This window comes from Convolutriloba macropyga, chromosome 5 (genome assembly GCF_964194025.1).
Source record: "Convolutriloba macropyga chromosome 5, txConMacr16.3, whole genome shotgun sequence".
Classification (NCBI taxonomy): Eukaryota; Metazoa; Xenacoelomorpha; order Acoela; family Convolutidae; genus Convolutriloba; species Convolutriloba macropyga.
Genome location: NC_134472.1, coordinates 74,012,769 through 74,030,212, shown reverse-complemented (window position 1 = coordinate 74,030,212; position 17,444 = coordinate 74,012,769). Strand labels below are relative to the sequence as shown.

The following is a 17,444-nucleotide window of genomic DNA, read 5'->3' as shown; positions in this document are numbered from 1 at the left end:
CTGAACAGTTATAGTTAAAAAAACAGTCAAGTTAAAAAATTATAGTCTGCCTTGCGAGAAATTTGCATAACCGAATGCTTCAGACATTTCATCGCACATGATTTCTCTTTAATAGAAATTTTCTTAAGTTATCAAGTTGTTGGATTGAGTTTCAAATTTTTAGATCTGAATAGGAGCATTGAGAAGAAAATTTAGTATAACTGAGGAAAAAATTGGAGAATTTGGCATATGTTAACCGAGCGATTTAGGAGTTGTGTTGAGAATTTGAGTTGAGTTCGTTATTAGAATTGCGGAGCTATGAATTTGTTGATTGAGTAAAATTGCTTCTCAGAGCTGAAAAGGTACAGGTACATGTAAGGTTAAGAAAAGTACAGCTTGCCAAGGAAAAAAGAGCAAATTTCGTATGTACATTTTTTGTGGAGCGATTTAAGCATTTGGTACCAAAAACTTCTTCTTAATAAATTTTGCTGAGTTATCAAGCATTTGATTGAGTTACCAACTCTACGGAAATTATGCATAATTATGTTGCAAATTATTTAACCATGAGATTTCGACAATCGTTGCCAAACGATTTATCGCGATATGGTATGACTAGTATTGAAACATATTTGATACTTAAAAAGCAACTTCGGAGTTTGGATCAACCTAGTGAACTCTCGCGAGCTGTCTCCTCAAAATTTTTGGCCAGCTGGAACTCGACTTTGGTCTGCTCTGCGCCGATTGATTGCATCGGTTGACAAAAAATTTTTGTTTTTCATTTTTCAATTCTCATCAGAAAATGGTCCGATGCCATCAACTCAAAACTTCTACGAGCTATAGCAATTCGTCTTTGATTTCTGTTATTATGTCGAAGAATAAGGAAATTTCAGTACGATTAACTTTGAAACAATTCTCCATCCGGTGCTCGACTTTACGACGGGCTGCTCAAAGCAAAGCATAAATCGGTCACAGCCTTGTTTTTTCCATGAAGCAAGAAAGCAAAATTGTACGACTATCGTCATTCAGCGTTCGGTCTGTTAAACAGTTCTTTTGTTTTGTCTTCGCATAGTAAGATGATGGTAAAAGTACAAGCGTACTGGACAAAAAATTGAGCCCCCGGACGTGATTGTTTAATTGCATTTGTCAAAAGAATATTATAATTTTGGCCTCTATATCAGAAATTGACCAGGTTAATTGTCGGAAACGGCAAAACGCGTTTACTGTTTGGGGTTAATGTTTCATTCAAGCTTTGCTCTTGTTAGCGAAGAGTGAGTGAAAACTACTTGTGAACATTGTACAAACGAGCATATGTTAAGTGCTCAGCGTCGAAACTTTTGGTCACAAGTCGCAGCTGGCATTTATCTCTAATTTACTTTGAAGTTGGTTGATATTTAAGTTTATTGTTTGTTTCAGAATGAACTTACCTCAAATCATCATGCGACGTAACGGTTACAATTTCATTTTCTACGATTATGATAGAAATGATATACAATAAATGAACATTTATACGTACTATTAATAGTAATTCTAGTTTTTTAGAGTTCAGAATTGGTTTATTTTTGTCAGTGATAGTAATACGAGGCGGGCGTATGACTGTAATCAAGAGCGGTTTGATTTTAAGATTGAGTATGTATTTCTAGAGGTGGTCGTAACGCATTTCGTCTTAGAAGACTCTTCCCGAGAGAATTATTCAAAACAAATATTTTTCGTTGCAGTCGGCAGAAATGGTCTAATCAACACTGCTCATGGTGATCTGTTCAATTATTACAAAGATTTTCTTAGTCATCTTCCTTTTCGAAAAAAAACATACATTGGAGAATGTTACAGTTATTTTCAAAAAAGGGCATGATCAAGAAAATGTTGTGACTTTTTATAGTGAACACAAAAATTTTGATTTGATGTAACATCATTGCATTCCTATTCAAAGGTTCCAATTCTGAGACACACCACAAAGAGAAAAATGCCATCTGAGTCCTGCTTTTTAATGTAAATTACTGAAATTGATGGAAACTATTGTTAATAATATGAACAAATAAAACATATGCACAAAGAAAATTTAGTGTATTGACGATTTCTAATTTTAATTTTGTCTTGACTTGATAAAAGTTTGGTACTGTCTCTGAGCAGTTCCTTATCCAAATTTTTTTTGCCTATTTTACGTTAAATTATTGTTCCGAGCCCACCTGTGGGGGGAGGAACTATATACTCAAATGGGTTTTTTTTTGTCCAGACAATTTTGGCCGATCGATATATTCATCGGAGAAATGTGAGTGGTATCATTAAAAAGCTCGTCCAGCGTAGAATTCGAAATTAAACAGATTTTTTAATATTTCGTTTTTTTGAGGAGTTATCGAGGTTTAAAGTTTCATGTGAACACGGGATATTTGGTTCACTTTTGTTCACTTATAGCGTAATTATTGTTCGAATTAACAGTTTTCCATAAAAAATTTTATTCGAAATTACCTTTCACGCTACAAAATGCATCAATTTGGTGCTCTTAATAGACGAAAGGCGATTAAAAAGACTGGTTCTAGTCTCACAGGGAAATTTACTATCAAAAAATTCGAATTCTATTTGAGAGCTGTTTTGTTAGAAAATTTTTTATTTTTTTTTGTTTTTTTTAAGTCACTAAGAGAACTTCCAAAAACCTATCAAAACAATCTGGAAAATAAACATTTAGTCTAAAATAGCCTTTCAGACAACAGAAATTTCTAAATACAAAAGTCAGTTTGAAAAAGCCAGACGTGAACAAAAAAATAGCTCGATTAGCGATAATTTTTGCACGCTATCTTCTGGCTGTTTCAACAGAAAGCGTGAACAAAATAACCACTCTCTCTTTTCTACGTTTTCAATTTTGTTCACCGAGAAGGCCAATAATATGTCGCTATCGCAGCCATGAACATTTAAATTGAAATTGTGCTACGGATGGAAGACTTTACCTGTATCCTGTTTTTAGGTTCTCTTGGTTTGAAGGGGGAGAACGGATCATCAACAACAACAACATCATCAGGCACTTTCACATCTTCAAACTGGTCCAAACTAATATTCTCCTTTGCTTTTTGGTTGGAATAGGAGACGCCCTGATAACGGCTATCTTTAGAGCTGATATCTTTAATGGCAGTTTGTACGAATTCTTTTAAAGGAACTGCCGTCTTTTCTGGATCTGATTTTTCCGCAGTGGATTTCGACGGTACGCGCTGAGATGCTTTTCGTGAGTTCTTTTCACTGAAATCAAAATTATTTCTCGCCGATGCAGTCCCCAATTTTTGGTTGCAAGGAGAACTAAAATATCGATGCGCTCAGGAATCACAAACGTCAAAAAACTTAGTATAATTGTAACATGTTTAAAAGACAAAACTCAAAGAGCTTTGAGATAGTAGACTTATGAATCTAATAAGCGAAAGAAAATATCAGTTGGATTTATTACTGAATCGTGGATATAAATAGCATAAAAAGAAAGCGGCATAATTCGAGCTTCGTTTGAAGAGGACTTAAATAACTTTGTATTGAGATCAAATAAGATATGACTGCTAAACAGTTGGAGATCTCTGATTTGAAGCTATTTTAAAAACATGGCATTAGAAATGTTCAAAAACTCAATTGTAAGCTGAACTCAATTTTAAACTCAATTTTAAGAATTTTTAAGCTGAAATCTTCTTCATTGAATTTTTGACAAAATTCAATTAAGTCAAAACTGAATAAATTATTAATTTAACTCAAACTTACTGCTGTTACAGACAAAAGCTCTGCAATATGGATTTGGCCAGGATACGCGTATTGAGCACGTGGATAACAACAAACGAATAACTCAGAAAATCAACAAAACTTCCGAAAACAAATGGCCTTTCGGTCAATAAAATCAGCTGCAAATTGAAACCACTTGACAAATCTAAAAATACTCCATTAGACGGCCGATCAGACTTGTGATCATTGCGACAAACAAGTCAATATCACGAGAAATTCTGAAAAAATAACTATATTTAAAACAATATCAAAGTAAAAACAAAACATTAGATAAAAACTGAAACCACTAAACAAACTCACAATTATTTTAATCAACAGCAGATAGGACCTATTATTATTATAGAGATTAAGTTATGGGCCGACAAAGAAACAGGGGCAAAATCTATCCGAAAATATTGTCATACTTATGAGAACACATAATTTCGAAGTCCGCAAACCAATAGCCATCAACAAAAAAATCAATGGGTTCACTTATGCCTCCTTAGAAAGCAAATTGGACTTGTAAATAATCAAAATAATGTGATAAGACTACGGGAAAACAACCAAACTTGACGAAAACAAAATTCGTACTTGCAAAAACTTGTAATACTACCTGTTGTCAATCAGTGTAAATGACAGTGGCTTAATACTATGGTTTTGAAAAGCAATGTTTATCGCTGAAGAAAATATCTTATATAGCACATCTTTTGTCACAACTTAATATTTTCAAGATATGTCAAACGACCGCCTGAGCGGTTAGAGTTTTGCTTCCCAGCAGGTCCGACAGCCCTATAGAAGTTCTAGACGGAAGAGATAATCCAAGACTGAATTTTGGCAATTGATAATTGACTTGACAAAATCCGGTTGCCAGGTTTGTCAGGAATATAAAATTTGTGACCGGTTGTTGTCATTTTCAACTGAGTAAAAAAAACAAATCATTCAAGGTTAAGTGAAAAAAAAACCGCTGACGCGTACTGGCACGAGCGAAACTAATAAAGTGACATAGAAAAAAAGTATTAGGAAGTATAAGTACCGGTTAGCACTATCACAAAATGCTCTGTTATGAGTTATTGAAATACTCAAAGCAAAACAAAGTGGTTCTGATAGCACATATATTTGGGAAAGTTTACAGGATGTTGAAAAATATACATTTGCCCATCTTAGTAACGTAAAATCAAGTATATACATGGCCTCGAAAACATAGAACTATAGAAAAACATAACCAACTAACGTCGTTCGAATTAATCTCAAACGACCGGCTGGCTTCGTCAGTAGCTAGCCAAAGTTTCGTGAGGCAGGTTTTAGCTTAATTGAAAGGGCGTGAGATGAGTGCCGCGGGGAGGGTGGGTGCGCAGGAAGGGGGTTGTGATGGGGGCAACAGTGGGGAAGGGGTGCAACGGTGGGAGGGGTTTTGGCTGCACCGACCCCTTACGGTGTGAACGATGTGCAGGGATTGGGGTGGGGGTGAAGTGCGAGGGGTGGCTGATGTGGGGGGGGGGGGGGGGGGGGGGTCAACCTCTAAGAAACACACCATAAGTATGTCTCCAAAACAGTTTCTGTTCATCGCATACTTGGAGACCAGAAGGTTGAAAGGCTCTAAGAGCACTTAATGCCCACTGGGCTCTACCTAATTATCTCGTTTTTGAGGACCAAAAGTCAAATCGGTCAGACGAAAAATCGGTCAAGCGAAAAATTGCATAAAAAAGACCGACAGGTTATTATAATTGCTACAAACTTCTCTTGAAAGCAATTAATAAAAAGGGGAATATATATCTATTAAAATATGAGGTGTAATTTAGGACGTTAAAATCAATGGCTATCAACATCATCCACAACCCCCATAGGTCAAAAAAAGCAAACAAAATAAAAAACAGAACTACTTCAATTAATTCAGAAAACTGGACTATTCAACTTTCAATTTCTCCTATAGTATTACAGTGCATATAGCAAGACCAGTTAAACAGACAGACGATAAATAATTGAAACCAAAAAGTATTCGAAAGAACAAATAAAAAGGCCAAACATTTCAAAAAGCTACCAAAAATTTGAAATTTAGCAAAATAATAAATTTTCTCTATCGAAATTAACGCGAAAATAAAAGCAAACAAACTAAACGGTCACCAAAATAACTCAAAAACTGACTCAAATGAAAAACTGCCTAAGAACAAAAATAAATTGAAAAAAGGAAAAATAGCTCAAAATTGCATCCAAGAGACCAATATTTGCTTCCAACGGTTAAAACTCAGTTAAAACTATTAAACTTCTTTGCAGAAGCCGCACATGGTCATTAAAAATTTGCTTGCTTAAAGAGGGGGGGGGGGGAGGGTCCAGTCCGCTGGGTTGAACGATGTGCAGCGGTGGGGATTGAGGGTGAAGTGGGGCTGATGGGGGGTCAAACTCTAAGAACCTCCCTTCAAACCATGAATTTGTCTCCAAAACACTTGGCCAATCGCACACAGAAGAGCTCTAAGGGAACTTAATGCTTCCGGGCGTTACCTATTTATCCCGTCTTACAGGACGAAAAGTCGAAAGGGCCAAACGAAAAATCATTCAAGCAAAAAATCGCATAAAAAAGCATGACTTTGTTTGAGAGCATTTAATCGCTTACACATTTACTTTTCTGTTAAAAACCCTCCGTTTAATGTATACTACATTTAAGGTGCTTTATTATGACACTCAACTTTTCGTAGAAATATCCATCGATCAACTATGACTAAACCTATTTTAATATACAGCTGTACCAATATGTGAACGAAAAATAGCCGCCAGAATAACCGAATAAAGTGCGGGTTCATTCATAAAAAAACTGGTTTCATGTAATTTTTTACCTTGTTAGTGTAACTGTTTGGGTCATCTTTGGTGAATGATGCTCGGCCATGTCTGACCTCTTGGAATTTTCATCCTCAGTCTCAGTCTGATGCTGGGGTTTTTGCTCCTTTCTAGACGAATATCTCTTCAACCCACTACCTCGTTTCAGAAAAGGTCGTTTCACTTTTGATGGCACTGAATTCTCAGTGTTGTTTGTGAATAGATTGGAGCTTGCATTTCTAGGGCTGTTAGAATCGTTCCTATTTCGACTCAAATTGTCGTTCAGTAACTGCTCGAACGTTTTTCCTTAAAAGATGATATCATTAGCATAGCCGGCAGATTGCCGGAATAGCTGCGAAAGAATAGACTTGCGTGTCGTATTATAGAGATAGAAACAGATACAGATATAAGTTGAAACAGTTATCGACGCCGCTCAAAAATCTATGTAGAAAAAATTAAACGATAAATTAATTGTTATAAATCATTGCGCAGAAGTCTTTTCATTAGGGACCCGTATTACACATATGAGTTCCTATGACCTTAAACTAATTCAAAATAAACTTAAATTATAAAGTGCAAAAGTCATTTCATTGAGTGAGGTAAGTCACTTATGATCAATATCTAATCACGCAAAAAACTTTTGCTAGAGAGAGTGAGAAATGACGTCACGCGCGCAAAAGCAGTTAGTGAGAAGAAGTCATTCAGAAAGTTTGACTTTTCAGCTTTGATGTGTGAACAAATGTAAAACGAAAAACAAAAAAAGAGCATCAGACGAAAAAAGAGCATTCGAGCGAAAAAATTTCACGCTGCAAAACCACTCGCTTTTTCGCTCCACTTCCTGTTTCGGCGTGACCAAAATCACTACTCCAATTTGACTTAAAAATCATGAAAATGTGTGAACAGATCTTAAAAAAAAACATAGCCGGAAGAATTCCGGAAACGACTCAAAAATTGCCCATATTTTTGAGTACACAACTAGAACAACTATTGTGAACCCTGAACCTCCAGAAAAATTTAAGGAAGAAAAGAAACGGCATCCAAAAACAAATTGAAAAAGCTAGAAAAACTTAATCAGTTTTTTATTAGTACGAGGAAACATAAAGCCGAGTAAAATTCCTTTTCAATTAGGGCAATGGAAAGCTCGCAAATCGATGGGCAAGTGATAATAGGCTAAGAAAAAGAAAAACTGCAAAAAAAAAGAAAAATGGTTTAAAATTTCTCAATTTTTCTGTCAATTTTCCGAAGAAAAGAATGATTTACACCAATAAAACTTCAGTCAAATGGTAGCTGAATATTCCTTCAGTAACAAGCTTCTATTCAAAAACCACTTAAAGCATTAATACAAAAAAACAGGCAAAAAATCAATAAATTTCGTCTAAAAATCAGCAAAAATGATCAAAACCCTCCAAATTAGCATTAAACTCAGAATTAACTACTTGAAACCTTCAATTCCTATCAAAACAAGCCTAAAACTAATAAAACATAACCGACTAACGTCGGGCGAATTGCTCTCAAACGACCGGCGAGCGGTTCGCTTGGTCAGTAGCTAGCCACAGGGGGGGGGGTGCACCGGGGGCTGATGGGGGCAGCACTGGGTGGGGGGGGGGGGGGGTGGAGCCAATAGTGGGGGTGGGGGGGGGTCAACAAAGGGGGGGGGGTGTCAACCTCTAAGAACCGCCCCTCACACCATAAGTATAAGTATAAGTCTCCAAGACAGTTTGAGCTGAAACAGACCTGAAAGGCTCTAAGAGCACATAATGCCCGCTGGGCGCTACCTGTTTATCCCGTTTTTGAGGACGAAAAGTCAAAAGCGTCAGACAAAAAATTGGTCAAGCGAAAAATCGCATAAAAAAGACCGACAGGACTAATATAATTGCTACAAACTTCGTTTGAGAGCAATTAAATATCATAATCAAACCTCATAACCATCAAAGATTGCAAAAAAGCTGCTTTTAAAAGCCGCACGTGAATAAAAAAAATTTCGCTCGCTTGGAGAAAATTTTTTCACACATCAACTTCTCGCTCTCTCAAAAACAGCGGTATGAACAAAAACCACTCTCTTTTCACTCCGCTCTTAACTTTTGTTCAGCCCCAAAATCACTCCAAATTTTTTCACGCGTTCCATTTCCCGGTTCAAAATTCACTCCAATAAACTTCTCCAATACTCCTCTTCGAGTAGTAAAAAGACAGCACCCCAATACAATTCAAATTCTTTGAATTGTAAAAACCAAGAGCACCGCAATATAGCTACGCTCAGCTTCGCAGCTATAATAACAATGCTCTGCTATAAGTTTACACATTTTTACCAAAAAGTTTTTCCAAAAGTTCACGCATTTTCCCAAAGCTTGAGTTAATGCGATGAAAGTATTTTCGAAATATATTTTGAAATAGTTTTTATTGAAAGTGAAACAATAAATTGACGTATTTTGCAGGTACACTCACCAACGTTACCGCCCACAGGAACTTCATCAAATGGATTTGTAGCCGCACGCAAAGTCACGTCGACGGGCCCCTTAGTTTCAGCATGTTCCTGCAAGAGAAAGTTATGTTCATTAACATTCTGAGACAAACAAATGACGTCAGATAAAAGAAGTCATTTTAGTTAATTTAGCCTTACTTAAGAATCTATTACCCTAATGACATGCCAAGTTGTTAAAAGTTGCCAAAATGAGAACTTACATCAACTCCCGTTCCTGGTAGAGACGATGGGTTTTCTGAAGTATTAATAGGAGCAGTATTTTTGGAGGTTTCTGACAATTCTGTCTCATCTGCGCAATTATTATCTTCAGTCATCGAGTTGCCAATCGGGGTAAAATTATTTTGCCCCGGTGGTGTTTCAACTTTTCGTGATTTATCATCATTAGACGTAGACAACGTTCTGCTATGTGAATTCTCCTTTTGTGACGATAAAGGTCCAATTTGGTTATTAATTTCCTGGACATTTTGAGATTCAGTTTGACTCGGAGATGAACTATTGTTCAGAAGCATTGCAGATGACGATCCGGTAGATATATGTGGCAACTGAAATAATTGTCAACGTTTTATATCTAATAGACCAAAAGGACTACTCGGGTGTGAGCATGATACAATGTAGTTAATTATTAAATAAAAATGACCGAGTGCCGTGAGACGGAATAAAAATTTATGCTCGTGATAACATGAACGCCAGGGTTAGCACACTTTCTCCATCAAAAATTTTCCAATCAAATTGATTGCCAACTTTCAAGTTTGAGTTGAAATTGATTTAAAAAGAAATATAGCCGGCAAAACGCCGTCAAATAGTCTCAGTTGACCCGCTTGGTGCTCATCGGGATTGATATACAAAAAGAAAAAAACAAGAAATTTTTAAGTGTCAAAAAGTGTTCTAATATAGTGTGTATGCTGTGCAGTTTCCGTTAAATTATAAAACTCTACTTAAATCAGCTTCTAAACTAAAGGCTATTAAGCTTAAAAATATTTACGCCAGCTGAGTGATTGAATTTAAAACTGATTCAGTCGAAACTGTGGATGAGGTATGTCAGGAGTCAGTTATAGAAAATCAACCAGATATTCAATTAAACTTTTCTAGACTTAATCATAAACCTGGTCAAATAACAGTTCCTGCAGCACTTTCGAGGTTCAACTTAAGACTCTAAGAAAGAAAAGAAAGAAAGAATTAATTTCTCCGATTCATAATATTAAAATTACGTGAACAGATTAGAAGAATTAGATATGGATCAGAGGGGATCCTCCTAAAGGTGAATCACCTTTTATTATGAGGGCCCGAGTTAAAAGTGCAGAGCATTGATCGCGTTTGACTTCTTTGCCTATTTTTCTTAACCTACTTCTATATTGAAACAGATATCACTTAACCTTAGTGAAGTCTGAAGTTTAGCTAAAGTTTTAAAGGACTGATTTTTGCTTGCGACTGTTGAAACATCAAAGTATTCTATGAAGATATCATTTTTGACTAGCGTATTGAGTAATTTGGCTCCGCAATATCTTAGAGAATGCCTAACACTCAGACATTTTGCTGCGGTAACTTCATACAAGCCACATGTTGTAGCTCGGGTAGCCATGGAAGTTTTCAGCTGCCTTTTGAAGATATTGTTTAGGTAGCAAGTCGGTTGCAATTGCTTGATCAAAAAAGGGAGAATTTTAACAATTCAAAGGTATAAATATCATAGATGTTTTGTATTCCTGAATCTTCGAAAAGTGAACTGGAATGATACCTTGCGCTTTTGATTTTAAGATAATTAGCCTACGTAGTTTCTTTTGTTGCAAGTAAATTGGAATATAAACGGTTGCGCGAAGTGCAAACGTATATCAAAACACCATATTGTATGACACGTTTGATGTAAACATTGTAATACCGTATTACAACGTCACGACTCAAGGTGTCGCAAACGCGACACAATGAAAATCTGCTTAGAAACTTTTTTTTACAATATCCTGAATATGGCTTGTAAAATTGAACCTCTCATCTATCTTTATTCCAAGATAGGTAACGAGCGGCTGTTTAAACAACAATTCACCGTCTAAATCTAAAGTGAGATCATTTTTTTCATGAATTTTCAGAACTTGAGTTTTCAGAAATCTTCAGTGAAAGTTCATTTTTCTCGATCCACACAAACAATTTCGATAAAAGACGTGTGTGATTCACAGTATCAAAGGCTTTACGCAAGTCCAGGAGAATGGCAACAAATTCAATAACTGCGTTTTCATGGAGCGTTTTGGTGATATGCGCTAAGTCGTGGATAGTTGAGTATTTTGATCGAAAGCCGAACTGCTTCAGGTAGAAAAAGTGAAATTTCAAAAAGAAACATTCAAGTCTTGCGTTAACGACTTTCTCAAGCAATTTACTTAGTACAGGGAGTATAGCAACTGAGCGGTAGTTGTCAAAATTCAGTTTTGAGCCTTTTTTATGCAATGGGAAAATTTTAGCTCTTGAGGCATTCTGGAACAACGCCTTCACTCAAGGAGCGATTGAACATATACAGAAGGGGTTCTCGGAGAACTGGAAGGTTAGACTTCACAATTTCGGCAGAGAGTCCATCGAGGCCTGACGATTTTCCATCTTTCAGTTCAGCTACATAACGTTCAAGCTCTACCATACCTAGAGGATGAAGAAAGAAGCTGTGTTCATTTTCCGCAATATCTGAGACAATTGCAGAAACCTTGTCGTTACGAGGTAAAGCCAAACTCACAAATTTAAAATTCAGAGCTTTAACGATGTCTTCCAGTTCGCTCAGCAAATTATTTCCGTCTAGTAAAACAACATTGCTTTGCCTTTTTTCTCTACCACACAAGGCATTTAACTCGAAAAAACTTTCAAGAATTGTTGAAGTTTCTTGAGAAGAAGGCCCCATAGTATTGCTTCTAGGATGCTTTAACTAGTTTATTGACCACAGCACGGTCATGTTTGAAGCGCTGTTCATCAGCAGGTGCTCTGAATCTTTGGAAAAGGTGGAAAAACTTTGCCTTCTTAGCTACGCAGTTTTTTACTGCATTTGTTATCCAGGGATTTTGGCGAGTTTTCCATTCCTTGTAATTGGCATTTCGATTAACAACTAATGTAAGTTTTTTTCTAGGTTATCAAACGCTGCATCAACGCTCTGTTCAAGATTTACTAAGAAAATTTTAGAATGAAGATCATTCAGGAATGAGACGTGTGCTTGTTTATCCTTCAAAAAAGTGAGACTTAATTTGCTTTTTTCAGAGGAACAACTTCTTACAGGTATTTGGACTGCTATCGCAAAGTGATCAGATATAATGACTTTCTCTACTTTTCCATCAACTTCCCAATCACTGTTGTATTATGTGGTCAATGAGGGTGCTAGATTTACATGTCACTCGAGTGGCACTTTCTATTTCCTGGGAAAACCATGTCTCTCTAGAATTGTTAGATACTGTGATACACCACTGCATTATAATTCAGTAGATCAATGTTAAATCTCCGAGAACAAAACAGGGAAGCTTCATTTCAAGAATTTTCGAGAGAAAGATGTCAAAATCTTCCAGAAAAATCCGTTTGCTTAAGGACGGAGAGTTGTACAAGCAAGCAACTAAACGACCAATTTTACCTTTGGTGAAACATTGAACTAAAGCTACACTCAAGTTCGTTTCAATAGTTACCTGTTCAAACCAGATAGAATTGTGCATAGAGTGCCACTCCACTATTTCGATTTTTTCCGGTTTTCACGACAGGAGATGAATATTCCTTTAAAACAAAAAAGTTTTCATCAGTATCTTCATTTAGCCAGGTTTCAGATAGACAGGGCACAGACGGTAAAGGTTGCTTAGAATTTTCAAGAAAAACCTGGAGGTTGTCGAAGTTCTTACTTAAAGATCTAATGTTTAGATGGAACAAGCACAAGTCTCTTCCGATGCAATTGTTGGGTTTTCGGGGTCTCAGAAGTTTAGGAGGGCCCCTACTCAAAAATTTAGATGCTCTTTACAAGCAGAGAGAACAAAACTTTGGTCCCACTTGTAGAGATCACAAATATTTTCAAAAGCTAATCTTTCGCCATCATCAGTATATATCACAACTCGTCCATTTTGCATACTGACAGTTTTTATATCAGCTTTTTGACGCAGTTTGGCAGCCAGTTTTGCTCGAAGAAACGTAATGTCGTCATTCAGGTACACATTACTGCCACTGTCCCTCAACTTCTTTTTTGAGCTCATCAGCTCAAACTTCTTCTGGCGTCTCACAAATTTCACGATAAGGGGTCTCTTACCTTTTCTGCTCGGAACCCGATGGCACACGCTGATGTCACTTTTTTGGATTTCTACACCAACCTTGTTGGCGACATCTAGCACCGCTTGGTAAGGATCCTCGTCGAGGCCGAAGATACGAATATTATCCCTTCTGCCATACTGCTTGTTGGCATCACTTTGGAGCAGCGAGAAGTTTGGAGGCCTCGTCGTTGCGTGCTGGATTTGTCTTCAACTTCGCCACTTCCTCAGCTGCATAAAACCCGCATAGAAATGGGCGTTCCAAGCAGCCCCTTGGAACCCGTTTTGGCAGCCACGTGGGAACCCAAGCAGGACAGGGACTTCCATCTGGACTGCGGCCCGTACATCCGAACAGGTGTGTCAAGCCCGCCTCTTCCGATACTGATCCTTTAGGTTTTGAGGGTATGATTTACAATTCAGATAAAGGAATGTTTTCAATAGGGCCACCACGGCTACCCTGGAATTCAGTTAATCTGAAACTATGTAATAAGTTTATCACAACAATTAGGCTAAGAGGTCTTTATTACGTAATATCATCTTTGTCCCCTTCTTTAAAAAATGGAGACTTTGACTTACTTTCCCTTTAAAATGGAAAAAAATAATTTGGAAATAGTCTTGCTAAATTTTCTTAGAGCTAAGCTTACAATGCAAACTGGTCCCGTAGATGTATTGCTGTCCATCTCTTCAAAGATTTTTAACACTTTGGATTTATAGCCATTTTTGTAAAGATCAAAAACCTCAAGATAATTTGTTTGCTGTAAAATCAATGTAATTATTTACATCAAAAATCCGTGGAATGTGCTGGTAGTTGTATCTTTCGCAATCAATTTTTTTTAACAAAGTTGCTTAAATAATTAATTGGATATTTTCCAGCTTTTATATTACTGCTCGATAAACAACAATCGCAGCAATAGGACAGTTACAACCATTCAATTTCAAAGCAACCGGGCAACTTTTGGAATCCCTCAATTCAAGCCACAAACCTGGAGAGCTCTTTTGAAACATGTAAATTACTCAGACTATAACCCTAAGGTTAGATATCTACATGCTCTAAAATGTTAAATAAATTAATCAGCATTATTAATATAATAATCTTCAAATTGTGGCTGTTCGTTTTCATAGGTAAAAATATGTTTTGAAGGCTCCTATTTGTCTATTAACGGGTACTTTTTTGTGTTGATCGAGCAAAAACTCGGTTAAAACATTATAAAGCAAGTTTACTGTTAAAAGTTCTTATCGAAGAGGTCAATTTGTTCCATTTTTGAACGCCTTTCAAGATTAAGGATTTGTTACTCCACTTCGTTTTCGTTTTCTTTTTTATAATAATTTGATTTGTTCTCTTGTTCTGTCTAGCGTTATGGCGACTAGAAAACATTTTAAAATTTTCGGAAGTTTCCCATTGTCTTATGCCTGTTTGTAGCTTCATTAGGCTAACTTTTGAGATAAACAATTCGGCTGGCAGGATACGACCCTTAATCAGAAGATCAATGGATTGGTCAAACTTTTGACGACAATAACAAACTTTTATTCCCCAGTTAATTTGCCTGTTTACGCGGTTTATGTTTTACTGTAAGAGTTTTACCGTAAGAGTGAATACTCCACTGAAAGAAAGATGAGAGAGTACAACTGACTTGAAAACATCAATTCTTATTTTCAATGGTATTTGATTTCTTACAAGATACAAAGAACGAATTGCATTAGCCATTTTGCTTAAAACTGAGTTCAGGTGATTTTCAAAGGTTAGGTTGGAATCAATTTGTACTCCCACATAACGACATGCATGAGCTATGTTTGATAATTCGCCTTTAAAAGGAAACTCTGGATCCGAATCAGTATGATTTGTAAAGAAAAACATCTCTTTCATCGGCAATTAAAGTGAGTTGATTCTCTGTCAGGTATTTGTCTGTTTGTTCCAATATTTTGTCATTTTTTTGGGGAATATTTTCATAACGTTCAAATTTGCATATAATACTGTCATCCGCAAATTGAACAACATCATTTTCACCTTCCAGCTTGTCAGAAAAATCGTTGACATATAACAGAAAAATAAGAGATCCTAACACAGTTCCTTGTGGAACACCATGACTAATAATTATTTTATCTGATAAGTCAGTACCCAGTTTTACGCATTGTGTTCGATTTTCGAGAAAAGATTTGAGAAGTAAAACTGTTGATTGAGAGGTTGAAATGTTCAGCTTTCTTGAGAAAGATCTCATTTGAAATTGAATTGGAAGCTTCGCAAGATCTAAGAACACAGCACCTGTATCGTTGTTATCTTCCAGAGTTCCTATTATTTTGTCAATAAAATAAAGCACAGCATCAGTAGACGACTTTCGAGATTGGAAACCGAATTGTTTTTTGTTCAAGAGCGCAAATTTTTCAAGATTTTCTACTAACTGATTATGTAAAAGCCTTTCAAAAACTTTTGCGAAAGTTGGTGTTACAGAAATTGGACGACAATTAGTTAAAACAGAAATATCTCCTTTCTTGAAAATTGGTGTGATGTGCGTATCCTTAAGAATTAATGGAAGAACTTCCTCTTGAATACAATCGTTAAATATAATCTGAAGATTTGTCCCAAGAGCATATTTTCCGGATTTCAACGTCCAAGCATTGATGTATCCCGGCCCTGGTGCTTTGTTGTTGTCTAGATTGTCAATAACTTTTTAGATTTCCCTCAAAGTAAAAGGTCTAAAGTTAAACTCTTGAAATTTTCGCTCTATTTTTTCGACGTTCAATGGAATAATCTGCCCTCTGTATATGCCCATTTCGCTGAAAACTCTGTTAAAATCGTTACATATTGATTTTTTTGTCTTTCGTTTTTCTACCATTCTCATCAATTTCAGTGATGTTTGGACTGTTGTTTTTCTTTCCGATTTTCTTCTTAATGAATTTCCATTTCTCTTTTGAGGTTTCAATTTTCTTAAAAAATCCTCTGAAAATTGATTTTGTGCTTCTTTTAACTTTCGATTTACAAGGTTGTGATACTTTTTAAATGACACAAATGATTCAGCACTTTGTGTCAATTTGTAGTCATTGAATTAACGATGTTTCTCGGCAGCTAACCCCCTTTTGCTAATTTTTTTCTCTCCGTGACTAGACTCTTCTTCTGTCTGAATTTGATGAACCAGGTTGTCCTCGTGGACGTCAGAAGCCATCAAGGTTGGATTGAAGGCTCAGGAAATCTTTCAAAAAGAGCTCCAAACAGCAAGAGCTTTAAAATAAATTCTCAACAAGTTAGCTAAGAATATTAGAACTGAAGTTATTAAAACTAAATATATTCCATTTAATCATCAGATTGCTTTTCAAAAGATGTTGCGACAATTGAATCTTGCAGCCTCTTGCCATGCTTGTGGCACATAGGACTATTTTTGCACCCAATACAAGGAAATACAAACTTACATTAGACTGCGCGAAGGGTGAATGTTGAAGACTGTGCTGATTAACTGTAGAATATTGTTGTAATCCCTGTTCTATAACGTTTACAGCAAACGGAACTGGCTGGGGTACGCCTGGTTGCATAGGTAGCATATTTGCGTAAGGTAAAAAGTTGGCATTAGGATACATCTGCTGTTTCATAACCATTTGTTGTTGCATTTGTATCTGACGATACAAAGCTTCTAATTGTTGTTGGAGCATTAGGACGCCATCAATTTGACTTCCAAACATGGGATTCGCTGTTGGAGTAGAGTTCACACTATTTGCGGGCATTTCATGTGATTCGCCTGGTGTTGAATTTTCTAAAGGTTTGCCGTTTACGGCAACCATCTTAACCTAAAATCAAAAGGAAGGTACTCATAATTCGGCGCCTCATGTTCCTTCTTATCACTTAATTCAATATTTTTGGTTCAGTGTAGAAGAATCACAAACCCACCGGGTCCATAGGATTACAGATGGGATTTCACATCTTCAAATCATTTCCTACAAAACTTTTACTTATTGTGGATTCGCAATTGAAGAATTTCAGTTGAAAAATTTGTTGGGAAATGTCAACATCCTTTGTCTTCTCGAAAGTCAAATACACCTTCACGATTTATTTTTATTCCCCTGGTAACGATCTCTTTCACAAAGAAAGAAAAACCGAAAGTCAGAAGTCAACTGTATGGATAAACCATTTTTGGTCGTTTTATTCGCTTCTTTTTGAATTCGAGTACTGAGCAAGTCTTATTCGACCTTCTTTTTTCTCTGAAGCTGTTACATTACTGGATATTCTTTCA

General features: G+C 36.4%; 1 protein-coding gene across 2 annotated transcripts in view; it reads right to left on the bottom strand.

The window, feature by feature from the left end:
• The window catches only part of LOC142339635 (uncharacterized), an 86,629-nt gene extending 69,617 nt beyond the window's left edge, over positions 1-17,012 (bottom strand). For both annotated transcript variants that reach the window (XM_075389816.1, XM_075389817.1), the window contains exons 1-5: positions 16,630-17,012; positions 9,190-9,531; positions 8,953-9,040; positions 6,531-6,816; positions 2,919-3,204 (exon numbers count right to left, since the gene is read on the bottom strand). In XM_075389816.1, coding sequence (XP_075245931.1) covers positions 2,919-3,204; positions 6,531-6,816; positions 8,953-9,040; positions 9,190-9,531; positions 16,630-16,995 — 1,368 coding nt within the window. In that variant the 5' untranslated portion in view covers positions 16,996-17,012. The remainder of the gene's footprint in view (positions 1-2,918; positions 3,205-6,530; positions 6,817-8,952; positions 9,041-9,189; positions 9,532-16,629) is intronic.
• Positions 17,013-17,444: the final 432 nt, after the last annotated feature.